This window comes from Periophthalmus magnuspinnatus, chromosome 4, assembly GCF_009829125.3.
Source record: "Periophthalmus magnuspinnatus isolate fPerMag1 chromosome 4, fPerMag1.2.pri, whole genome shotgun sequence".
NCBI lineage: Eukaryota > Metazoa > Chordata > Actinopteri > Gobiiformes > Gobiidae > Periophthalmus > Periophthalmus magnuspinnatus.
The window spans coordinates 26,960,609-26,988,129 of NC_047129.1; the positions used below are offsets into that span (position 1 = coordinate 26,960,609).

Here is a 27,521-nt window from a genome sequence, read left to right on the forward strand (position 1 = left end):
GAAAAACGGAGACGTGATTCAACTTCTGATGATAATGAGTGGGTTGGGGAAAGATATTAGCCGAGAAGTTGAATATGTTGATTGTATTGTATGGTTTGGTCTATTGTACGCTGTGATAATAAGATTTAATTTGTATACAGTGATTTGTATATGTAGCAGACAAAGGACTCTATTCAGTACTATGGTTTGTTTGAATAATTAATCTGCAAAAAAATATAAAAATATATGAAGAGGTTCGTCGAGGCTTGACAAAACAGCACTTTTTTCAAAGCCAAATCTATTTAAATGCAAAAACAAAGTATTTCCTTCTAGATATCACTTGTAGAACATGAAAACACAAAGGAAATTATGTTTTTTTTAATTAAAAACGTATCTACTTAAACCATTTATTATGTTTGATGATATAATGGAGTAATTAACGTTGCATTAAGTCACAAAAAAATTAAATAAAATGGACAAAACGTAGGAGTGAAGACGTTTCGCTGCTCATCCAAGCCGCTTCTTCATTTCTGGTCTGTCTCCATGGAGATGTAATTGCTTTGCCTGTAATGTCCCGTAGTGCGGTATTAAACCTACAATCTATCTCCATGAAGAAAAGCGGATGCACAACCTAAGCCGAGTTACAGGTCAGCTCTCTGGACAGGTGACCCCATTCACACGCAAAAAGGACCCGTCTAATGCCATACTGTGGAATATTTCAGCAAAGCGATAACATTTCCAAGGAGACAAAGAGGTTCTGAACTCCCCACCTTTAAGAACATTTTCAACATTTCAGCGAGTTGTACACAGAGCTATAGAAAGTTGTTAAAACATGTTAGATTTGCTGTCTATAAACTGCAGAATTTTTGCCAGGCTAGAAGTTTATTTTTCCACTAAAGTTTTATCTAACTTTCAAAACTTTTCACCAGACAGGCTGACAAGTGCCAAAGTTCTTTAGCATTTGATCGCATGTATAGATACAGAGCTGTGGTTTTCCTTTTGAAGATTGTAAATAAACGAAATAAGAGTTGGAGAGCGGTGGTTTTAATCACGCCGTGGCCCTGCGTGGCTCTTAACACTGCACATCTGTATTCATGAGCTAAACTGCTTTTGTACTGCTCCCTGAATGTCACCCCAAATGTCATCTTTTCACAAACTATTATTACCTCATCCTTCCGTTATGAAAGAGCGTATGTGCACTTTGTAGCCTTAACACGCTTTTGATTCGCAGAGACGACTTGGCTTTCTCTATGCATCTCATACATTTCAACACAGGCTAAATGTGCGTGAAGGCGAAATAGCTACATACACCGTTTCTGCTGCAAAGTGATAGACAACTGGTTAATAACATATACGTCTCGATTTTTTAAAAGTCCTGCGCCCATTTTGTCCTGGAAAAGTTTGTCCTGTCAAAATAAGTCAGATGCGTGCTGTCTGTGTCTAGTTAGAAAACATTTTATTGTCTGTAGTAAAAGCTAAAAGTTAAATCTGTCAATCAGGCAAAAAGTCGTAAGAGTGAGGACGTTTCGCTGCTCATCCAAGACGCTGCTTAGATTCTGGTCAGATTTGATGAGCGGCGAAACGTCTTCACTCTGATAACTTTTTGTTTCGATTGACAGATTTAACTTTTAGCTTTTACTATGGATCACACCTGGACAACTGAGGGATTACACGGACATTTTATGGTCCGGTAATGAAGAAGTGCGTGTTGTAGCATGCTAGTTCTTGTTAGCTTTACGTCACTGCAGGTCTCTGAAAGTTGCGAAAAGCGGTTATAAACTCATCGTGGTGAATAATTAGGATGCTCTGAGTGCATAAGGTAAGTGAGGAGTAACTTTGGACCACTGCAAACTGTTTAAAATGAAGTCGTTCTGTTTTTACTGCTTTTGTTTTGCTTTGCCGGCAAGTTGACATGAAAGTTCTAATCGTCAGTTCCTGGTCTGGTTTTTGGAGACTGGTTCTAGTGAGTTGAGACTACTGCTGTTTTGCTCTTGTTTTGAAGTGGGTGACGAGCTACAGTAGACCTTGTGTTCAGAAAATAAACAACCAGAAGAAATCCGGTGCGTTTCTTTACACCAGATCTGACCAATTTAATATGTGGCTACTTGCTTCGAAGCTCTAAGTTACTTTATGACAAAATATGGATAAATAAATATATTGCAATGAATATAATTTTTTCACGAAACAAAATTGCAGCATCAGTATTTATTTTTTGCTTATACCTACTTGTACAATATCAATACTTACTACAAATGAGTATAGATTAGTTTGGCTAGTGAATTTGGAAAAAGTGAACTAGCACAGTATTCACGGTTTTGATTACTTATCTGTTCTTGATTAAAAAAATAAAAATTAAAAAAATGATTAAAGTCTAATTTTGGGTAACAGAGCTTCAGACAGAGCAGTGCCTCTAGTTAGCTTAACCCCCCTTTAGGGAATGTTGATGAGATCAGCTGAAAAGTATCAATTGTGCATGTAGTGGTTTTACAAAATATGTATTGCGTTATTATGTGCTGTTGCTAGTATTGTTTGAAATCGTGAAGTACACAAGAAGTACCGTTAAAGTTCAAGTTTAACTGTAACTTTTGAGACAAGACGCTTGAAAACATCAGCAAACATGGATAGATGCTACTAAAAATAATCCTCACTACTGGTTTAATACCCATTATTTTGATTATTTTGCTTTGGTCCTGTTCTAATTGTCCAAAGTGAGCTACTATAAATCTTAAGTAATTTTTTGAGTGTAGTTATTTCAAAGTAAATAACTGAAGAGATACCTTTGTTTCGTCGAGCGGCGAAAGTGGAGGAAGTGGAAGTGGCTAAAGAGGAGGTGAGGGAGAAACGACGTGGGACCTCTGTCTCTTTAACTGTGGGCTCTACGGGACAGAAGGGAGAGCCAGGAGAAGAGAAGGGAGGGACGGGGCATTGAAGGTGGAGGAGGCAGGTAGAAAAATCATGGCAGTGATTAGTAGAAAGGTACACAAGAAGCATTAATATGTATTTTACAAGAGAACATGAAACGGAGATGGAGCGATAGTTGCATAACATTAATTGTTTTTCAATGGATAAAACAAAAATGACAAAAAAACACAGTAAATGACACTGACAAATGACATGGATTTGATTGAATAAAGTAAACTACACAGTCTCGGGATGCTTCTTCAAAGATCTAACCACTAACTTGACCTTTGTATCTTTTATGGAGATACTTAACACTGATACAAGCAGGTGGCAGTTACTCCACCAGAAAAGTTACATAGTGCCCCTTTATATTCCTAACTCCGCTTCCTATGCCTGGCGCGCGCCCATGTGTCCTCTCCGCCCGTGTCTGGGGATATGTTTGAAGTCGCTGTTTCTGAGCCGTGCGGAGCAGTGCCTTCAGAGCGATGTCAGACTGTCAGCCGTCACTCAGCCGGGCGCCACTAAGACAAAAGCACTGACGCAACTCACCGCAACACCGGGGACGCGAGCCAGGGGGCAGCCAAGCAACCCGCAACACTGCCATCTAGTGACCGGAGAAGAGCGAGGAGTGGAAGTCTCGACAGCTCGCCTTTCCCTGACAGAGTTCTAGTCCTGTTTCCTCGTCTCCTTGTTTCCTCAGTTTCTTCAGATTGTAAGATGATGAGAAGGATCACAGAGGAGAGGAGATATTTGCAATTCGCTATCGTCTCTCAGTAGATATAACGGACAGATGGGACGGAGAGGTGGAACAAAGGTGGAACATTCGCCCAAGAGTTCTATCCCATTCATTTTAATAGAGCAGCAAAATAAAAAGATCAAATTTGATGTTAAGGGTGTGAAGACAAATAGTTGTTTATACATTTGAAGCTCCACTATAAAAAGTCCATTAATTTAAATGCACAGTATGTAACTATCTGGAGGCACATCACCTTCATGATTCCGTGGAAATCGAATTAAAACTTTACTTCAGAACATTGTCCATGGTGATAAATATGTTTTATGCCATTTGGGGAATATTAGAGCCAAAGGAACATCATTTCCTCCTCCTCTAGGCCAAATAACAGTCAGGTTTAAACGGACCTCCTCCTCTTAAAAGCCGTCAAGGAAAAATTGTTCAGTGCAACTCAAGTTATTATGTAGCATCGCTATTCAAGTTGTATTATTTTGCCTTGGTTCTTGGCAGTAAATAAGTTCTATATAGACTAGAAATACGTTTTAAAGCTTCCAAGAGAGTCGGTGCAGTGTTGACTTGTTGGTCACATGAACAACATAGAACCTTTTACACAAATCAATCTACTTTATATCATTTTTCAGCGGCAAAACTTTTTCTGAATTCTCAATTGAAATGAATGGGATTACAAGGTAAAGTCCCACCACAAAGACAGCATGGTTTAGGAGCATTTACGGTAAAAGAGGACGGGACGGAATGAGGAGAATAAACACAACCAAAATGAAAAATCCTGCTTTTATGTAGTCTTTTTTTTTGGTAAAATGTTACATACTGTAGCATTCAGTCAAATTTGTAGAGCTTAATGAAATAAAAATAAAAATAAAAATCATTGCCAGACTATTGTAGGTCACTATATTTTTTGATGGATGTGATTTGTCCAGATTTAAGAAATGTTTATTATCGATCACTAGCATGTGTGCTAATTTCAGCGTGTGGTCATGTTTTCTTATAAGACTCTGGCGTTACTCACGTGTGGTCGAGCGGTTATAAGTCGCCAAAACAGCCCTGGTTTTGTCATAGTTTGGTGGCTAATGCTAGCTCTGGTTTGCTTTTCTGAGAATCTTTCTGCACCAGGTAACCGACTCATTGCTTTACCAAAAATAATCCGTAAATCCACCTTGTTATGCTATTATTGCATGATTAAATTCCTAGAAAACAAGACAAACATTAGGGACAAACACTGCTGTATAAAATGACCTTGAACAATGAAACATAAACAAAGACGTAACATGGAGACTTGACAATGACACAGAGAGAGCGAGGATGGGCCACACTGATTTGAATGGGGGGGGTTTAGCCGTTACCTGCAGGGAGCGACCTCCGATTGGACAGCCCCTGTAAGCTGAAGCGTTTCCGAGCGTTAGCAGCTGATTGGCTCACAGAGGGGTCAGCTGACAGGAAGTGAGACGAGCCACAGTTAGTACAAAGAGTTCAGTAGAGACACGAGCAGCTAGAAATGAAGGAGGTGTAGCGTTCCTTTAAAGATAAGACGAATTTAATGCAAAAATATTTAAAGGACTATATTACACTATTTTCTAATTCATGTTGCTGCTTTTGTTTTCTTTGAATTCTTGTGCGTTATTATTAAAATGGGTTAGGCATTATAAGTTTTTCTTTTTTTTACTTCAGCCTAAACCCTTTAAGTCATGATAGAAATATTATGTACAACCTTATACAAGTTGAATAATGTTTGATTTGAATGTAATGACCGAATAAATAAATAAATAAATAAATAAATAATAATGTTAGAATGTTGTTACCACCTAAAAACATACCTGGAGTTGTGTTTTGTTTCATTCACACATGTTTAACACAAACCCTGCATATTTAGGCTTAGAGTCCTTCTTTCAAAATGAATACACTCTGTTCCACCTTGTGATGTCATGTGGTAAAACAGGAAGTGCTCCAGATGTTTTTAAACTCCACGCACCTTCAGTAGAACCTTTTGGATAATTTCAACCCTGGAATGGCCAATTTCTACAGAAGAAAAAGTAAAAAGTAGCTGTTAACATGAAAACTACCACTTCATGACATCACAAGGTGGAACAGAGCATTTTGAACTTTGGAGATGTAGACAAAGTGTTACTCAAACATGTGAATGAAACAAAACACAACTCCATGTTTTTGAGGAGGTAACAACATTCTAACATCACGCACACCTTTAACTTATGGTACTACAAAACGCAGTCCAGTGTCATCTAACGCTAAGCAAGTACTAGATAAAGTATTTGTTATTTATACGATGTACGGATGTGTTTAATGCTATTTTCCATCGAGAAAGTACACATTAACGCTGAAGTATATTTATGTAGTTATTGAAAAAGCAGTTTAGATGCAACTTACGGCTTCAGCTCATTTTGTAAAACTGCAAAGTCAAATGCCACACCTTTACTTTACATTTCAGGTTTAGACTATGTCACTATGGCAACAGTGATGTCACCTTTCGATCTAAAAATAGCACTTCCTCTGGCTGTAGGTTAGAGACCCAGAGTCAAACTATGTGCTCTCAGCTGGAATACAATCTCTTCTGACAGCACGTTCAAGGAAGATGTACAAACACAGAGAAATGCTAGTCTACTTTTATAGTCAGAAAGATTTTGGATCTGCTTGCAGTTTTCTCGAAAATTCTCAAGATTGAGTTTGCATAGTAGACATTTTAACACGTCCACCGGCGTAAACATTTGAGAGAAGATAGAAATGAAGCTTTAAATAATACAACATTCACGTGCACTTCAGAATATGTTTGTGTAGAGGTGTAAACTGCAGGGTGAGCAGGTTTTATACAACTCATGAGGACGAATGCTCAGCCGCTTGTGAGGAGTTGACTTAAATACAGAGATGGGTAGTACTTTTATAAAACTGTACTTCAGTGAGTGGTTTCCAGACCCAATATGTTTACTCCTGTACAGTGGTGTGTTCAATTTTGTTTCTTAAGTAGAAGGACAAACAACAGAGCAAAAATAAAATGCTTAAGTAAAAGTATTCAAGTAACTGTTTAAAAATGTACTTAAAGAGTAAAAAGTAAAAGTATTTTTGCGTAGAGTTTGAGGTCTTATAAGGCTTCACTGATCTGTCTAAAGATTTGTGCTGTATATACTTCAACAGAAACAATTCAATTTTTTATTTGTACATTTTTATTTGCTCAAACTATGACCTGGATAAAAATAAACCCCTCAGACTTTTTAGCAGGTCTCATACAACCATGAGTATACTTTTACTTTTCAGTTCTAAAAATGTAGTGGAGTAGAAAGTACAGATACCTGCTCTGAAATGTAGTGAATTTACTTTACTTAAGTGCATTTTAAAGTAAAACGTATCCACTTTAAAATGCACTTAAGTAAAGTATAGATACCTACAGTTTTTACTTAAGTACAGTACTTTAATTTACTACTTTTCCTTCCTTATGTTCCACCACTGCTCCTATTTAAGTACTGCATTTTACAGTGTAACAGTACTACTCTTGCTTAAGTAAAGCCTTTTCGTACTGTGAGTAAATTTATAACTACAGATCACAAAAGATTTATGCTGAATATATTAAATTATTTCAATTACATCAACTTCAAACTATAAATCAAATGTTACTTTCTGACAGTTACACTTATAATATAATCTTAGTTGTGCAGTAGTTTCCCCAAATATATTTTTTAACAAATTTCAGGAGCCACAACATTGTACTTCTACTTCAATAATATTATTTTCATGCCCAACACTGCCTAAATAAATCTGTCAGTCGAAAGTACTTTAAGCCACACAATTATGTTGGCAAATTTATGGACACAATCTTAAATAAACTGGATTTCTGGGTGTGAATATTCAAAATTATTTTCTTCTCTATTTATATTGGCCCTCCATCTGAATACAACTTATTAAAACATTTATTTAAAGCGGCTGTATACGAAGTTTCATGTAATAAAAGAAAAAAAATGTCCTGCCTTAGTACAGATATATTGTAATAGCTGTCAGGGGTGAAATGAGACCACTGTGTACTGCCTGCATCTAATTATGAAGTGTTTTATCATCTGTGAACCAGGATGTGCACTGTTTGCATGCTAGCTGTCGTTAAAACATTAATTAAAAGAGACCGTACCCAAAGTATCATCTAATAAAACAAAGAATGTCCTGCCCCAATACAGATATATTGTAAAAGCAGCTCTCAGGATTGAAATAAAACCACTGTGTACTGCCTACATCTAGTTATGAAGTGTTTTATCGTCGGCGAACCAGGAAGTGTGCTGTTAGCATGCTAGCTACTGTTAAAACACTTATTTAAAGAGGCTGTATCCAAAGTATCATCTAATAAAACAAAAAAACAGTCCTACCTCAGTACAGATAAATTGTAAAATCAGCTCTTAGGGTGAAAATGAGACCACTGTTTACTGCCTGCACTTAATTCTAAAATATTTTATCATTTGCGAACCAGGACGTGCGCTGTTAGCATGCTAGCTTCTGTCAAAACACTTATTTGTAGAAGCTGTACCTGAAGTTTCATCTAATAAAAGAAAAAAATTTCCTACCTTACGGTGAAAATGAGACCACTGTGTACTGCCTGCATCTACTTATGAAGTGTTATCGTCTGCGAACCAGGATGTGCACAGTTAGCATGCTAGCTGTTGTTAAAACACTTATTTAAAGAGGCTGTATCCAAAGTTTCATCTAATAAAACAGAAAAATGTCCTCCCCCTGTACAGATATATTTTAAAATCAGGTCTTAGGGTGAAAATGAGATCACTGTGTACTGCCTGCAACTAATTATGAAGTATTTTATCGTCTACGAACCAGGAGGTGCACTGTTAGCATGCTAGTTGTTGTTAAAACACTTACTTATAGAGGCTGTATCTAAAGTTTCATCTAATAAAACAAAAAATGTCCTACCTTAGGGTGAAAATGAGACTACTGTGTACTGTCTGCACCTAATTATAAAATGTTATCGTCTGCGAACCAGGATGTGCGCTGTTAGCATGCCAGCTATTGTCAGCATTACCGCGACAGCAAAACTCCACTCTGGCCTGTGAAAGTTGCAAAAAGCACTTATAAACTAACTGCAGCGTATCATTGGGATGCCTGCTATACGTTAGTAAACTGAGGAATAACTTTTCACCACTGCCAACCGTTTAAAATGAACTATTTGTGTTTTTTAAGACAGTAAAATGACATGTAGGGCTATTTCATATGTATAATTTTTCATGTCTTAAGTGTAAATAACCAGCTGAATGCAGTTTTATACATGACAGGTGGATATGAGCACGTCTCGCGGGTGTGAAACTGACACTTTTGAACGTGCTAATCAGCCCTCGTACAGCAGCAGTCGCAGGGACAGCGCTAACGGACAGTGACAGGAGCCGACCGCGTACGCTAACTCAATCAATAAACGTCATATCTGTGAACGCTACATCTGTGATACACTGTAGGACTCAGCTCAGACAGAGTGGTCAGAGAGGGATCAATGGGGATTTAGACAGAGAGGGGAAAGAGGGATGAGGAGATGGATAAAGAGCACAGAAAGACAGAGAGACATACCGTAGCCAAACAGATATATAGATAAGAGGCAGAAAGGGGCGTGATGAGGTGAGAAAGAGAGAAAAGAAAGAGAGAAAGGGAGAGTTTAGGGAGGAAAAGGGAGGGGAGAGGAAGGGGAAGGAGGAGAGATATGTACAGTTAGAAAGATATATAGAGAGGAGTAAGAAAGGGAGGTGATGAGATGAGAGAGGAGAGAAAGAGAGAGGCTAGAGAGAGTAGAGTGAAGTAAAAATTGATAAAAAAGTGGAGAAAGAGAGATAAATACTGTAGACAGATAGAAGTAAGGGAGGTGATGAGATGAGAGAAGAGAGAAAGAGAGAGGCAGGAGGTGTAGAGTCAAGTAGAAGTGGATAAACAGAAGACAGATAGAAAGAGAGAGAAATACTGTAAACAGATAGAATAGAGGTGATGAGAAGAGAGAGGAGAGAAAGAGCAGGTAGTAGGTGTGGAGTGAAGTAAAAGTGGATAAAAAGAGGAGAAAGACAGAGAGAAAGAAAGAGAGAGATACTGTAGACAGATAGAAGTAAAGGAGGTGATGAGAAGAGAGGAATAAAAGAGAGGCAGTAGGTGTAGAGTCAAGTAGAAGTGGATAAAAAGAGGAGAAAGACAGAGAGAAAGAGAGAGTGATCCTGTATTTAGACAGATAGGAGGAAGTAAGGGAGGTAATGAGATGAAAGTGAGGATGGAATGATAGAATAGAGAGGGAGAGAGAGAAGCAATGGAGAGAAAGAAAGATGAGAGGAGACAAACAGAGAGAAAGAGTAAGGGGAGATGAGAGTGTGTGAAGAGAGGGGGAGGGAGAAAAACAGACCAGGAGAGAGAAAGGGATGAGAGAGAGAAGACAGAATGAAAGACGAGGGAGAGAGAAAGTGTGAAGAGAGAGGGTGAGAGTAAAATGAGGAACGAGAGGGAGCAAGGACACAAAGATAGAAGAGAGAAGAAGAGCGAGAGAGAAAAAAAACAGAAAAAAATGGGGGTTGCTGGATAAATATATAGATAGAGAGATAGAAAGAAAGAGTATATATATATATAAATGAACATAGCTAACCTACTAGCCGTGGCGTTCCAAACAGGAAGTGAGGATGGGCGAGCTTCCGGCTTTCATCGACTTTGGTTCCAATTCACTTTCTATTGAAAAAACGTCGCCCCTCTCTCCATAACTGCCTGTCATTTAGGCCTGAAGAAAGGGGCGTTACCTTCAACATCCTCGCTCCGGATTGGCTCTTTGGTTGCTATGATACTCAGCAAAACATGTTAAATAAATGGTAACTGAATTGAACCCATACTGTCTTCTATGCAGAGGAAAAACAGCCCCCTCCTTTCCTCCTCACTGTAGTCCAGACAGAAAGAGATAAAAGCCCTCCTCTTAGTACAGAGCTGTAACTGAACCTGCTCAATTGTTCCTCTGTCTTCACTGGCCGCCCCCAAACCGTTCATTAGAGCAGCTTAGACCATCACAACAAATCGAACAGGGAGAGAAAGACGGGCGGATGAGAGGAATCGATGCAGAGAAAGAAAGAAAGAAAAGGTACAGAGGAACATAGTGTACTTGGCGACAATCTTTGGGCCAGCGGCTACTTCAGCTGTCCTGAATAAGGTAGAGAAAGTGACATCTGCATTTGACTTATTCTTTAAGGTCGCTGGGGGAACCTGTGACATATCCTGCCAATCATTACCTCGACTAAAAAGGGCACGTGGCAAAACCTCTCAAAACTATTACGTATCTCTGTGTATCTGACCCAAACTGCATTCACAAGACTACACCTGCACGGACGTTCATGCAAAAACAGCTATTTATCCAGAAAAAAGCCCTAGGAAACAACGTAATTACATAAAGATAGATTCAATTTGTGAATCATGAGTTTAATCTGCATTTTTACATATAAATACCAAAGAAATACCAAATCTTCAGCTAACTCACACGCTAACTTATTCTTTCTGCTGTTGCCCCGTATAAATCCTTATGATCTAAATAAAAAGATTAATCGCCTAATACAAATTTTGGTGAAGTAGGACACCATCAACTAGTTTTTTGGCTAAACGGCTAAAGGTCTACGGCCCTAAAGGAAACATAATCAAAATGGACGATGAAGAGCTTTCAACCGTGTTATACTTGTTTCCGCTTCTCATTTCCCCTCTTGAAGTTGTAGTTAGAGTGATTTATGCATGTTTGAGTAATTGTTATTCTCCTGCACTCAAGACGTCATTACTCCCATAATCGCTATTTTTACAGACACTCCATACATGCTCACTGCTTCTTTTTTAAATTATTTTTTATGGTGAAACAAATGGGATTCAACAGCCTTTTGAAAAATAAATAAATAAATCCACAGCTCAATACCGTCAAGACAAGATGGTCCAGAAATGCGTCACTTTTTAGATCAATTTTGCAATTTTAAGTATACAAAATATAAATTTCTATACAGGTATTTCACTTTAACTATTGAACTACGCTTTATTAAAATGGTCAAATAAAACGCACCGTGCTACGACACACCACATCAAAACCAGGTCAAAAAGCGAAAAAGTAACTGAAATAGCAAAATTGTGCTTAAAATTTGATGCATATACTTTTCCACTCTGACCTCTTTTAGCAATAGTAACACCTTTAACACCACACAAACGCACAACTCACGCACACAAGGGCTATCTTTGATTTTATTTACTGTCTAGTCCAGCAAAAACAATCCCAGCTGACACACACATTTTAAATAATATAAGTTAAGTGCATATTTTTGCACTTTTGGAACCAGCCCTAACACCAGTGATTTCATGCTTGGAGTTTTTCACTGAAGTATAAGAAGTAAAAACTGTACTGGTTCAGGATTTGTGGTTTTGTGCACCGTTTTAGCTCTAGTCATCACAATTTTTTGAATACAGAACTGATATAACTGTAAGTAAAATAGTAAGTTTGCTTGTTTTTGTCTATAAATTCTTCTGGAGTTTTCGCTACACAAGAGCACCACCTTCTTTTAACTTCGACCTCTGCAAATTAGAAACACATGTTGACGTACCTCTCTTTTGCCTGGTGTTGGGACTGGGGTTGGTCCTCCTAAAGCCGCTCTCTGGACTGGACGAATCGGACTGCCTCAGAGCCATCTTCTTCACATTTCTGTAAAAACAACAGCAGTGAGATATTTAAATGTATAGAGTGTAAGCAGAGACAATGATGATGACAAAAATCAATATCTGACTCTTTTGTTTTGTTTCCCCGGGCAACAATAATTGGTAGCACTTTATAATAACTACCTTTAATTATCCTTAAAAATATGAACAAAGACAAAGCGAAATTAATCAGATAATATTGTTGCATTGTATTAAAAGGTGCTTAAATATGTCTGTAGGCCTTTTTCAATACTTTTTGCAGTTGTTTCTCAATAGACAGATGTTCTTTTTTGATATTATCTTGTAAATCACATGTGTCAAACTCAAGGTCTGTGGGCCAAATGTGGAACTTGAATATAGAAACGGTTAATTAACAAGATTAAAAAGTCCTTGCTTTTATTTTACATTACATTTGGTTACATTTATTTTACAGTTACATCTGGCCCTTTGAGCCATTGACCATTTTGTTGATGTGGCCCTCTATGAAAATGAGTTTGACATCCCTGTTGTAAATAGTCAATCACTAAGTGTCAGTGATGGGCATGGACTGAGGGATTCCTACCTGATGGGGCCTCCGTAGATGTTGTCTGAGAATTTTTGGTGATTTGCCTCTGTGAAAATACAACATATATTTAAAAAAAAATGCTATTTCATTTAACATTCAGGAAACAACCAAATCTGTTGCAAAGCTGGTGTTCACTAGCCCTAGTACAGTTTATTCAAAATGTTATTCAAGTAAAAGTAACTTGATATTATCCAACTATACATGAGTTTGATGAAAAATTATGATTTACTTTATAAACATCATCGCTCTTTCCCACAAGGCTTTTAAGCACTGGAGCTCCCTCTGCTGTCAGTAACAGGAATTAACATTTAGAAACTAAACTATTGAAATCCTTATCCACTGTGAACACAATTTGAATAAGTCAGGATGGTTTCAGTCCAGAGTTTATCTATGATGCAACAAAACTGGCCATATGCAAGCGGAGCATTTTTGTGCGCTTAGAGAAAACCATTTTGGACTGGTGGATTAATGAAACAAGTCTGAATGAAACAAAATACAACTCCTTTGTCTTTGTTACGCACAAATACTGTGATATGGTGAATATATTTGCACAGACTTGTTTATTTGCCATAATATTGTGTCAGTTTACAAACTCTGCTTTTTTCCTTTCCATCTTTACACCATTCTTTAAGCTCTGGTCCATTTTTCCACAGCAGGTTCCCAGCCCACTCCATCTCTGTTTGATTTCTCCCAAACTCCCCCAAACTGCTGCGTCTGCTCTGTAAACGTCTTTTATTAGTCGGATAAAAAGCACTTTGTTGCTCTATAAAATGAAATAAGACACATTTGAATGGGAAGCAGTGGAGGTAGAGCACTATACACACCAGACTGTATCTAAATAATGGGTTTTTATAATGCTGTATAATGCTACTTTCTGCACGGTGAGGAGAGCAGGCTGGTATAAAATAAACATTGTGTCATTATTATTGGTGTAGTGAATTAGATGCGTAGAGATGTTTTTTTTTTTTATTAAAATATGGAAAATAATTCAGATGCACAATTTTGCCAATGATTATATGCATTATACAGTATCAGACATGTGTATTTACTTTGAATAGAAAAGCCAAATATATAAGTATTTACCTATCAACCAAATTCAAATCTCACAAATACTGCCATTGTGTCCCTGGGTATAACATTTTACCCACTTTGCGTGTACTTTGCTGTACAAAATATTTGTTGATACAAGAAAAGGTTTGTCGATGTATCACCAACAGTATGAGTGGTTTTAGTGCAACTATAAATTGCATGCTACAGCTTATATACTGATGACTTACTTGGCTTGAACTGTACAACTCAGAAAACATGTGTTTCCTAAGATTCAAAATTTTACTGTCATCGTCATAGAAAACAACAAAATTACATAAAGAGCAACACTGTATAGTTTTGATGTAAAGTGCAATACAAAAGCTGCAAGAGCTCATCCAATACACCCATAAATAACCCCAGAGTAAAGAGCAGCAAAATAATGACATCAGTGCAGAACATATGTAAAACAGTAACAGTGCATTAGCATTAGCATAAAGGGCATGAGCAGGGACAGTCACATATGTGGAGTATTTTATATCATTATTCAATAATGCAAACTCCAGTTCAGTTTTATTGTATATGGGGGATGTGGTTATTGTCCACTGCACTTTGCAGGATGAGAATCACCTCCTCCAAATCCAAGGCCATGGTTTGAAAAACAGTGGCTTGCCCTCTCCGAGTCCCTGCCTCAAGTGGAAGAGTATCTCGGGGGCTTGTTCATGAGTGAGAGAAGGATGGAGCAAAATTTATATGTTCCTACTTTCACCTCCGGTCATGAGCTTTCTCTTCACATCAAGAGGAGCCTCCTGGACACCAGGAGAGGCAGCAGGTGGAAAAGGTGATGAGCAGGGTGGTACCGGTTGCGCAGGAATTTGTGCATTCTCCTCAGACAATGTTGCAGATGGTGCTTATCTCTGGGAAAGTTGTTCCAATGATTTTTCCTGCAGTTTTCACCACCCGCTGGAGTGCCTGCTGGTCGGCCTTAGTGCAGCTGGAGAACCACACTCAGTCCAGATGTCAGAACTCTACTGATGGCACAGTTGTAGAAGTTCACTGTCAGTGGTCTGGGGATGTTGGTGCTTCTCAGTTTCCTCAGATAGTAGCTGAGGCAGCGTGAATGCCCCAGGACAGGTCCTCAGCCATGGTCACCGCCAGGAATTTAAAGTTGGTCACCCTCTTTACCACCTCAGTGCAGATAGAGAGAGGCTGGTAGCTGTCCACAATACTCTCCTTCGTCTTCTTAATGTTTAGGACCAGGTTATTGCTGTGACTCAAGCACTGTGGTGATGAATTTGACAATGAAATTAGAGGAGAAAGAGGCAAAGCAGTCATGTATAAACAGTCTGTGACACTCTGTCTGCAGTTAAAAACTCCACAATCCAATTACAGTGTGGTGTTTAGTACTAGAGGGTGTAACATGGACTGGAGTTTGTATGGCCGGATGGTGTTTAAAGCCAAATTTTCGTCCACAAAGAGGAGCCGTGTATAGGTGTTCTTATCCTCCAGGTGCTCCAGTAACCTGTTCTCCTTATCTGCAAACTGGCATTGGTCAAGTGATGGTGGTATTGCAGCTTTGATATGTTTGATGACCCGCCTCTCTTTGGCAGAGATGGAGATGAGTGCCACAGCTCTGTAGTCGTGTAGGCATGTGACGCTGGACTGCTTAGGGACGGGGACTATTGTGGTCACTTTGTTGCAGATGAGGACCCATGACTCGGGCAGCCAAGTATGGAAATGGAGGCAAGGATGTCCGCCAGCTCCATTGCACAGTGTTTCAAGCACCCGACCCACTACTCTGTCTGATCCGGCTGCTTTCCTGATGTTGCGCCGGCACATCTCACCTCACGTGCGCTCAGGACTGAGGTAGAGGCAGTAGAGGGAAGGAGGGTAGGACAGGGTTGGTGTTCTCCCTGTCAAAGCGCGCATAAGATGTTTAGGTCCTCAGCTTAGGTGACACAGTCGGCTGAGGGAGGTGGTGACTTCCTCTTATAGTTTGTGATGACCCTGATGAACTCCCAGACCTGCCTTGAGTTTGTGGTGGTGTCACAGCAATAACATCGCCACAGAGGCAGACCCACCCCCCTGTTCTCCCCAAACAGACAAACACATCCCAAAAATGTATTAGTGCACATTTCATGCCATATTGTGGAAAAAAAATCCACCAAAAAGTTACATAGTGCAATTTAAAGAACATAAACTATGCATTATTTTTTGTGTCTTTATTGACTTTAAATATATTGAATAACTTTGCTATGGAATTGCATGATTTAGCTTAGCTTAACTAAAAACAGACATCATTTCACAGCGTCAGTGCTCTTCATATTCTCATCTGGTGAAGCTCGTCATCTACTGGTAGCGTGAAAATAATTAAATTAGGTAATGAGGAACAAGCCCAGATGACGTTAATGTAAGCACACAGCAGTAATGAATGCAATTTAACAGCAGAAATACCTAAAACGAGCAACGATTTATCGACTTTAAAACTGTGCAGGGTTTCTATCTATTTCAAATCGCATGTTTCGTGAAGTTCAGGGTCAAAAAGTGACGTTTTTACTCCATCAAATTTATCAAACAAACTCGACACTGTTCTTTATTCTGTTCAGTTTGTATTTTTGATTTGACTTTGTACTATGTTCCTTCCCATTCACCTGTACTTTCTGACGGCTTTAAGGAAGTCAATCTGACATGCCCCGGTGTTAGCTGAGTTTAACCTGCCTCTCCCCCTCCATCACTTCTAGTTTCTCCCCTCTCCATTGTCCCAGTCCAATTTACCTGTCTGTCTGAGCCTTGTTAGTTCAGTACAGTGCAGAGGAGAGCTGACAAGAGCCCCAGTACTCTCTCCCTACTCCCCCTTACTCCCTCACTCTGTCAGAGGAGCAGCCAGCCACGACCACCGCAGCGCCCTGGCCCACCCACCCAGACCACTGCAGAATGAACAAAGAGTCGAGTCGAAAGAGAACAGAGCAAAGCATTCTGGGAAGATTGAGAAGAAAGTGTGGTATGATTGAGGACAGAAATTGGAAAAATTAAGGAGAACAGCTAAATTAAAGACTATTAAATCAAGATTATACCACGTCAGAAGGCAAAACAGGTACTAGATTTACAAAACAATGCATTCTGGGAGATTCAAGACTAAATATAAATGGTAGGATGACTTTTTCAAAGACTTTCTGGCTCCCAAAACTCAAATCCATAAAACAAAACGTGAATTTGTGATTGAGGAAAATAATGAAATTGCTTAGCATGTTAAATGTGATATTGTTTTTATGCAATGCAAATGCTACTGTTACCGATTAAAGGATCTCACTGAAGTGCAAAGGCTGCACTAGCACTGTTTAAAGATTGGCTGCATGTAATCGTGATGGAAGAGATTGCAGACCAGGTAGAGAGTTGAAACAAGTTTATCTGATCAGATGAATGAAGTTACGGACAGCAGGCACATGCGTTGTATTTCAGGGGAGTTTTCCAGTACTTAAAGCTCCATAAAGGTACTATCTATAGAAGACAGGAGGACTTAACTCATTTTACATACTGTCCGTACAAGGTCACAAAGCTATGTATAGTTAGCTGTTCACAGAGAGGTAGAATATGTCACTAACAGATTCTTATAGTCACTAAAAAGATGTATTATAAGACCTCTCAACTTTAAAAGGAATACCAGTATCATGCGATCGAAGCAGCTGGTTCTAGTGAAGATGTCTTAAAATAACTACGTGTCGCATTCTTACAGAGAAACAAGTTCACCTCAATGCTTAAGACACAAAGTATTCAACACAAGGTTTAAGAGTAAAGTAAAAATCATGCTTTCACTGCAGGGGCTGGGGTTTAGGTAGTGACGATTCAGATCAGAGAGAGGCATTTTAGGTTTAAAACAACTGGATTTTTTGCATTGAAACTGGCAACACAAATGAGAGACACATGTGAGGCTCATTTTGCTTTTGATTTTGTAATCGTCTTGAGAAGCAAAACACCAAATTGTAACATAAAAACAAAAACTTGTCCATCATGTCAAATGTTTTTGTAAATAACATTAGAATCACCATTAGAATTGTCCGTGTAAAAGCGATTTGATTTTAAAATGTTTACTTTGTATTTAGGAACACAGATAAGTCAGGTTTACAAAATTTCAAATCAAAATCTTACATGCAATTTCTCTCAAATAATGAAAAAAACAAAAGGATCATGATTTTGTCTTTCAAATATGAATAATCGCCTTAGTATATTACGTTTCAAGCTACATGTTTCTCAAATATTTCCACACACACAGAGCTAATCCGCAGATAATACAGGTAGTTGTAATTAACATTCCGTGTACAAGTTTACGATATTCTGCAGTTGTCTCCAGAAAACTTCATGTGCTCGTATTAAATATTAAAATGCATTGTGAGGTTTGCAGTTATTGTGCAATAGTTGTGCTTATGTAATGGATACACAACATATATAGGTGCTGTTTACCTCGGCATGCCTCGAGTTGGCCCTGAAGGACTTTGCGTATTTCTGACACCCACATGTTCTTCACGTCCATGGAGGGAGCCTACGGGCATATGCAGAATACAATACGATCAGGGGATGTAGAAGGAAAGAGGGGAGGAGAGGGAGGGAGAGAAGGAGAAAGAGAATGAGAGAGAAGGAGAGAGGTGGGTCACGTCCATGGTGGGAAACTACAGACATACACAATATATACACAATACAATACAATCAGGGCATATAGAAGGAAAGACGGATAGAAGAGAGGGATGAAGAGAGCGAGGGAGAGTGAGAGAGTGAAAGGAAAGAGAGAGGAGAGAGGGATAGGGCGAGAGAGAAAGAGGAAAAGAGAAAGAGACAGGGTTGGCACAGCTTAAAGACATACACTGTATAGAACGGAAGGGTGAAAGAGAGAGATAAAGGGAAGGAGAGAGATAAAGGGAAGGAGAGAGAGAAGGAGGGAGAACAAGGTAGAGAGATACACAGGGAGGGAGAGAGAGAAGGAAGGAGGGAAAGAGAGAGAGATGAGGGAAGAGAGAGAGAGAGGGAAGATACTTCTATGCAGACACACACACACACACAAAGCAATGCAGTAAGAGCATATAGAATGAGAGAGGAGGAGAAGAGAGGGGAGGAGAGAGGGAAGGAAGGAAAGAGACAGAAGGAGAAGAGGCATGGGGGAAAGAGAAGAAAATATATATAGAGAGAGGAAAAGACAATCCTTCGAGATCGCCCGAAAATACATACTAGAGTGAATGCATACTGAACGAAAGACGGGGGAGAGAAAAAGAAAGAGAGAGAGAGGAGGGAAAGAAAGAGGGAAGTGGGGTGAATGCAATAAACACAGAAAGAGAGACAGTGAAAGCAAGAAGAGGGAAAAAAACAGAGGGATGACACAGCCTAAAAGCGTAGACTTCAGCCAGTGCAAGCAGAAGAGAGAGAGCGACAGAAAGAGAGAGTAAGAGAGCAAGAGAAAGAGAGGGAGAGGGTTGGAGAGGTAAACTGAAGAAAGAACAGAGCGGGAGAGAGAGAGGAAGAAAGAAGGTAAGAGGGACATACGTGGGCTGAGACAGGAGAGAGACAGTGAAAGACACAGAGTGAGTGAGATAGATAGAGAGAGGGGGGGAGGGAAAAAGAGAGCGAGAAAGTAGCGGGAGTGAAAGACAGAGAGAAAATAAATAAAGGAGGGAAAGAAGAAGAGAGCAACACAAAAGGGACTGAATGACCAAGCCAGAAGGGATGGGAGAGAGGTAGATAGGAAGATAGGATGGAGATGGACAAACAGAGGAGAGAGAGAAGGTAAGATCGAGATAAAAGGGAAGAACATGGGGAAGGTGAAAAAAACAGAGAGAGAGAGAGAAAGAGGGACGGAGACAGAGTGAGAGAGAAAGAGAGAGAGGAGAACTATTGCTTTTACAAATAGAAAGTGGTTTAAACAGAAAAGCATGGTGCAACACTGCCATCATGTGGACAGATAAAACACTGTAGACAACCGGGAGAAATTAAGCTGCAGTGGATGAAACAGTTCAGAAAAAAAAAAAACCTTTGAAAAAAAAAGCCATAAATTGCACACGTGACACACAACATGATTTTGTTGCTCCAATGGTTGGAAAAGCTATTCACATAACACACTGATGATGGTTTAATCGCTCCCCAATAGGTCCATAAAGACAGGTTAATGAAATTATAGAAATGGTGTCTAATAGAAATGTTTTTTTTTTCATGTAGAGGCTTATATTGTATACAAAGTTACATTTGTTTTAAATTGTATTTAAATTGTATTTTTGTTATATATATATATAGCACAATTAAAACAACTTCAGCTGACCAAAGTGCTCACATTCATTTTTGGATGTCATTTTCTATGTTGATGACACTCACTGCTACTTCCTGTATTTTTGTGCTTTTCTTCAGAACTTCTTCCCAAAAAAGTTGTAAAGTACTGCAGTTACCAGAATATTTAGGTATCTGTATTTTACTTAAGTACATTTTACAGTGTAGACTTTTTATTTTTACTTCATTACATGTTAGAGCCGTATCTGTACTTTCTACTTCACTACATTTTTTAACTGTAAAAGTAAAAAGTACTTTTCATATGATTTGAGGGGTTATTTTTATCATATTCATGGTAACATCCTGACTAAAGTTTTCAAGTTCAAGACTCGAATTTAAGCAAAAAAAAAAAAAAAAAAAAGAGACAATGAGAAATTGATTTGCATTGCTGTTGACAAAAATATCTATAATTTTTAATACATAGCATTACATTGAACAAATTAACACTAGAATGAAATACTTTTACTTTTTACTCTTAAAGTACATTTTTAAATGAGTACCTAAATATTTTTACTTAATTATATTTTTTAATGTGATACTTTTACCAGAGCAACTTTTTACCTCTGTATCTGTACTTTTACTTAATTAACAAAACTGAGTACTTCATCCACCACTGTACTTAACTGATGTAAAACTATGATAAATATTTACTACATGTACTTTCCCACCAAACCAAGTTATAATTATAAAAACATGAAAACCTGTCATGTGTTTTTTAAATATTCAGTGTCCAGTTGTGCAGAAAATACCTGGATGATGTAGACTTCTTCTCGACCGTTGAACCAGACCTCAAACTTCTTCATGTCTCCTTTGACGTTCTCGGTGATGCCCACAGAGCTCATCTGCACAAGTACACACATACACACAGATCTTATTGTGCATATGTTCAAATATTGCAATAATCTTGTTATCGCAAAACAAAAGATAGTTACAAATATAGTTTAGAAAGAGGGATATTTGTGTCTGAATGCTCACGCTAATGCAGATTTTGAGGTATAATATATATTAAAACACTGCCACAAAGAAATATTCTACATATAAAAATAATTGGATAGGCTTTATTTTAATTAATTTTAATTTTGTTTTAATTATGTTCTTTATTTTATGTTTTCCAATTTTAATAAAAGTCACTGTGCAACTTTTCAGGTGGAGGGTACACACTTGTTTCCAGGAGACTCCATCTTATTTTTCAAGTGTAAATTACATGTAAAATGTTGTTTTTCTCCCCAGTGTACAGTAAAAAGAAGTATTTTGTGAGTAAATCAGAGCACTGTGCACTGCCTGCAAAACCTTTAATAAATGGCTTTGGGATGAGAGCTTATTGACTGTAGTATTAGATCAACAAATACAATACCTTCACAAATTAATACATCCACCAAACCACTAGGAGGCAATAGAGTGCCGTTTTACTGTTAAGTTTAACGTTCACAATAATATCACCTATGTGCACACTTTTGTTCTCAGGTCATGTTCAGGTCACCATTTGGACTCGCTTTCACTACACCCACTATTTTATAATATATATGCAAAAAAGGAAGTAACAAAATATGAAGGAACTAAAACTTGTTTGTAATACTTCTGTACAAGCTTGATTGGTTTAAATTATAACTTTACTCCAACAATGAGCCTATGATATAAGTTTACTCAAAATACTTAGTACCACTTTATGATGACTAACCCTTAATAAAGGCTTAGTAAAGGCCTAATAAAGGCTTAATAAAGGCTTAATAAAGCATGAAGCATATTTATAAAAACACAAATAATAGTTTATTAAGAATGATTCAGGCTTAGAACTAGAACAATGTTTATTAAAAGTGCACTGTTTAACTTTTATGGTGGAACTTCTACAACCTACTTGTCTCCATGGAGATGGTACTGTTTCTTGCCTGGTATGGTCCACAGTTTGCCATTAAATTTCCAAAGTATGGCATTAAACTTCTATTAAACTAATTGTATCTATTTTACTATTTACATTGGAAATTGGAAACAAGTTTTTGTAATTTTGTTGAAAACTCAGAGCAAAGTTATAACTTCATGGAGGCAAGAAGGTGGCGGATCCTCCACCAGAAAAGTTACATAGTGCACCTTTAATTAAGTAATTACTAACCTGATTCAGTACTTTGATGTAGGAAAGCATGTTGTCCTGATTCCGTTCACACATTTTGAGATTTATAAAGAAATTGTTTTATGTAAAATATATAACCATTCAAAAATAGACCAGAGAGCAATGCCAGATTTCACTCTAATATGTGTAAATTTGTGCATTACAGGTGTAACACACACATTCAAAGAGCATGTGCAGAGACATGTACCACACAAACGTGCTTTTGGCACAAATTGAAAAGCAGCTCATGTTCTAGTCCAGAAATAGAAATGAAATACTCAAATACAGAGACGATAGGCAGAGGGAGAGAGACAAAAGGAGACCAAATCTTCTCCCATTTGTGGCTCTGCGATTAGATGAGGCACACTAAATGTTTATTAAAGCGCGTTTCAGCTACTCTGGGCCAATAGATTGAAAAAAGATTTTAGATTTTAAAGTGTTTAAGATTTTGCATTATGAGAAGATTATCTGCCTTAGTAAAAACTGCCATTTAGATTGTGTTTGTCACTTTAACAGAGTAAATGTTACATACTGCACAGAGGAACGTGTAGCATATGTGAGGTTTTGATTTTAAATTCCATAAATATGACCTGTGTCTCCTGATAGAAAAATCAAATATAGATTTAATTTTAAAAAAATAAAATAAAAATTGGACATAGTGGCCAAGTTGTTTATGTTATAATTTGGTGTTTTGGTTCTTAAAAAATGATCCAATCAGAAACCAGAATGAGCTTTACATGATCTCATTTCGATTGCCAATTTCAATGCTGAAATCTAGTCAGTTTAAACGTAAAAGGGCTCTCTCTGATCTGAATCATTACTATCTAGACCGCAACATCTGCAGCCAATCATTAATCAGTGCTAGTGCAGCCTTTGCAGCTCAGTGAGTGAATTCTGGAGGTTTTGAGCTTTCACATAAGACATGGCCTGACCATATACTGAGAATGAGAATTAGAGCACAGGCTAGACATAGTTCCTTTAAACATGCTTTTACTGAAAACGCTTTGTTTACGGTAAGAGGAAACGTATGTCCATCAAAATTTGTCATCTTAACTTCCCCTTGTTTTTCTCTGTCAGTGTACTGCTCTTTGACAGCAGGTTCAGTTTGAGCACACGCTACAACGGCTAAACCAATGCCTTTAATTCATATGGCAATGAGGCATTAGTTGTATTTAGTTAGTCTTAGTCCAGTATTCATTCACTCTTCACACAGTTGGTTTGCTGTTTCTGGAGCTACCTCTGCCCCGGGGTCGACTGACAGAAACATTGCTGCTAAACTTGTTTTATATAACACGGATATGTTTTAATTTAATAGTAATCATAATTTCTTCAATAGTACACTACTATATCATACTTGTGTAGTTTGTTGTCCCTGGTATAACATTTTTTTTTTCAGTTAAAATTAGTTTTTGAATATCTAGTTTGGATACTGGTTTTAGTCTTTGTTCCTGTATTTTATGTTTGGGCCTCCAGTCACAACCTTGTGTAAAAAAAAAATATATAATATGATAAGAATTGAAAAGAAGAAAATTTAATTATATCAACTAGACGAAACTTTTTTCCCCTCCCTCCAAAAAACATTTGTCCAGTAGAAAGACAATTTCTTTTTGCAATGGAACTTAGCTGGACAACTGACAGATCACACATCCACAGAGATTATTATTAAGAAGTAAAAGTAAATAAATAAACCGCAACAAGCAACTTTTTTTTTTAGCAATGTATCACGATTCACAAAGGTTCTTCATCACGACAGACCTATAGCTAAGTCTGTTTTGTCAGTGGTCACAACAACAACAGCCTAAGTGAGACTGCAGTAGTGTCGTCATGATACAAAGATTTCAAATTCGACTTTGATACTAAGGAGTAGACTCGATACTCAAAGCCAGTTCCGATACCACGATAATAATAAAAAACACTCTTTCTTTAGACAATAGAATGTGACTTTCAATATTAAATCATAGTACTTTCTTTCATATTACCATTTATATCGGTGTAATCCCTCAGTCGTCCAGGTAGGTCCCATAGTGGTCCAGGGGCGTATAATAGTCTATTTTTTCTTATACTTTTTCAGATACAGCTCAAGATCATTCTAAAGCTATTCAGGAAAGGTTCATTTGTGTCCTGTGAATGTGACTTTTTTGTATCCATATCTGCTCAAATGAGTATCTAGTTTCGTTACTCTTTATACTATTGATAAGTATCTGATTTTCTATACTTTTGACAACCCTATATTCCAGTGTGTTTAGTCCTGACCTTGAGTGAGTGTTTGAAGCTGTAGGAGGGGCTCTTCTCGTGGCCCTCGCTGGTCTCCTCTCTCTTCTTACAGAACAGCAGAGTCTTGTCGTACAGGAACAGGTGCCTCTGCATGGGCTTGAACCGTGCCAAGTCCTTCACCTGCAAATCCACAAAACACTCTTTAGTTTGAATTGGATACGGCTTTCAAAATCATTACTTAAAGTGCATATAAGGCAAACTTTATTGTCCCTATAGAGCTGGGGAATTTACCTACTGGCAGGTTAGACTACATATTTTAGTGTAGTATAGTTCATGTAATTATATTTAAGATTTTGCAAAAAAAAAAAAAAAAAAAAAACCTTGCCAATGCTCACTTAAAGCCTCGTATGTAACATTTTTACTAACTAACTAAAAAATAGACTTGTTTTTATTGCACTCAAAAACACATAAAAATACATTCTCACTCTGAGCGAGCTTGCATTTCCACAAAACTGACTCTTGTTTGGCCTGTTTCCATGAAAATGTTGTTCCTTTGACTATAATCTTCCACAATAGGGCATACAACTAATCTGTGTCCATGGAGAGAGGTCCGTAAGTGTGGGTTTAAATGTCTGTTTCCATGGAGCATGCTGGTAACATGCCAGACCTGTTTTTTCAAATAGCAGACACATGAAAAATAGTCCATATAACATCGAGTAAAGTAGATGTTACCTTGCTGTGTCCCTTCTTGTGGTCCGTCCACACGTTGAAGGATCCTTGCATTAGCAGCTTCCCCAGCTCACTCAGGTTTCCCTGTCAAACACAACAATACACACACGCACACACATATTTAACCCTGGTATTCATAATTACATTGAATTACTTAGTTTAATAATAATTTACCATTTTTCATTTTGCTCAAATTGCATTTACTGGGCAGTTAACCAACATCAGTATGTCATTCCTCAAAAACCCAGCAGGTGGAGTTCTTGCACACTATGTTAGTCTACGGCCTGGTGACCACTGCATGATTTTTGTCCAAGATTGTGGGGTGTCACATTTACATGATGTGGGGAATTTAAATCATATAGATATCATTAAAACACACAAACATGCTGTGCGATGGTGCCCATGATCAGTTGTGGCTATGATGAAAGTTTGTTTAAGAAAATATCAGGCTCCACCTCAGTGTGATAAAGTCTATGTTTACGGATAGATGAGGGCTGCCAACCGTCATGTAAAACAGGCAAGAGTTCCGTAGTTGGAAAGCAGAACTGTATTTTTTGAGAAGTCAATGAAACTGACTTCGCAAAAAAAATGTAAATTGATTTGAATTGAAGTCTTTTTTTGCTCCTTCTTCCTATTTCTAAATTAATACAAAGTTCCTCTGACTGCTGCTGCCAAGAGAACAGGTCCAAACATGTGAAGCATGTGTCTCCTCTGCTCTATCACAAACCCGATCTGCCAATCAAAGAGTGGGCTTGATCCAATGCCACTGTCCCCCTCTCCTGCCATCTGGCTCCATGCTGAGTGAGAGGTCTGATAGTACTGGCAACTAACTCGATTACCTAACCAAAGCGGCACAAATAGATAATGTTTGTTAAGAAATGAAATGGAGTTCATGACAGAAAGGACAGACAAGAATGTGAGGAAATCCATTAAGACTCCACAGCTACAAATTTACATCAAACCAAACTGTAGAGTAGCATCAGGCTGGACTGATATAGGGAGAGGGCGAGGGGTGGGTTGTGCTCTGCTGCAGGGAATACGTGCATGGGAGGGCATCTGGACGTATGAATGAACATCCCGGTGCAAAGTCTTTCATTTGCATTCCGTATTTTTATTTCTGATAGTTGACACTCACGCTACATGGTAGAGGCATTTTCACGTTTGTATGTGAGTAAATGAAAGAGAAGATGGCCAAAGAGGCATCAGAAAAGGAAGCTGGGGTTAAAATATCAGAGGATGACTGGTCAAATATCTGCAAAACTACTATGACTACCTCAAGTTCAGGTCTTTGGAGGGAATCTATGTGGAAAAATACGGTGCGTTTTTTTGTAACACCTTATATTAGGAGCAAACATTGTAATGACCCAGACAAAGCACAATGTTGGAGAGACTGTGGCAATGACAGGGCTGGACATTTCCATATCTTTTGGAACTGTGACAAGATCGCCCACTACTGGTCATCGGTGAAAAGAGTAATCCAGGATATGTTTGGGCCTGGCTTGACATGGGGATTCACTGAAGTCTACTTGAGTAACCTTCCACATGGGACGCTAAGATCCGATAAATATCTTTTGTCAATACTACTAGCTGGAGCGAAGAAGGACGCACCTACACTCACTGACTGGATTCAAGTTGTCACCGAGATCTATGACATGGAGAGACTGACCTTTTCACTGAGACTTTCTGCTGACAGATGTAAAAGATATTGGGAGAAATGGACTTGTTATATTGAAAAACTAGATATATGATCATATTAATGGAATAACTGTGCATTGTTTCTGTACCCTGTCCTGGATGCTCTGTATTGTTTTTGTGCTCTGCTGTTCTTTCTGTTCTAAAATACTTATAAAAGCCCTAATAAAAATAAAGTAAAAAAAAGAATTAAATGCAGAAAATAGTTTAAAGGAGACATATTATGCTACATCAACTTTTAACCATGTCATAACAGTACTCCCTTATCATTAACATGCAGAGAAGTATTTTAATTCACTCATACATGTTTGAGGCTTGAGTGTAAATTCCCATTTTCACCTACCCCCTATCTCCACCCACAGCTCTGTATTTAGTTGCATTCAAAAAGTGATACATGTAGAGTTGTATAATGTCACTTAACCGTTTTTAAAAATAAAAATATGTAAATGACCATGTACTTCTTGATACGGTGAATCAGTTCTGCTCTTTTAAACAGGAACAGGAGGTCATTTTAGAACAATGGTGCAGTTTACAATCAACACACATGACTTGATTTACATGAAGTGTAAAATCATGATCTACTAAAGTTCAGTAAG

At 38.1% G+C, this 27,521-nt stretch overlaps 1 protein-coding gene across 1 annotated transcript in view; it reads right to left on the bottom strand.

Annotated features, from left to right (window-relative positions):
* Window positions 1-27,521, bottom strand: part of mcf2l2 (MCF.2 cell line derived transforming sequence-like 2) — a 103,954-nt gene that overhangs the window by 13,486 nt on the left and 62,947 nt on the right. The window contains exons 22-29 of the mRNA XM_055221591.1: window positions 25,237-25,317; window positions 24,544-24,684; window positions 20,936-21,028; window positions 18,342-18,420; window positions 12,855-12,903; window positions 12,202-12,299; window positions 4,975-5,061; window positions 2,757-2,855 (exon numbers count right to left, since the gene is read on the bottom strand). Of these exons, the coding sequence (XP_055077566.1) occupies window positions 2,757-2,855; window positions 4,975-5,061; window positions 12,202-12,299; window positions 12,855-12,903; window positions 18,342-18,420; window positions 20,936-21,028; window positions 24,544-24,684; window positions 25,237-25,317 (727 nt within the window). The remainder of the gene's footprint in view (window positions 1-2,756; window positions 2,856-4,974; window positions 5,062-12,201; window positions 12,300-12,854; window positions 12,904-18,341; window positions 18,421-20,935; window positions 21,029-24,543; window positions 24,685-25,236; window positions 25,318-27,521) is intronic.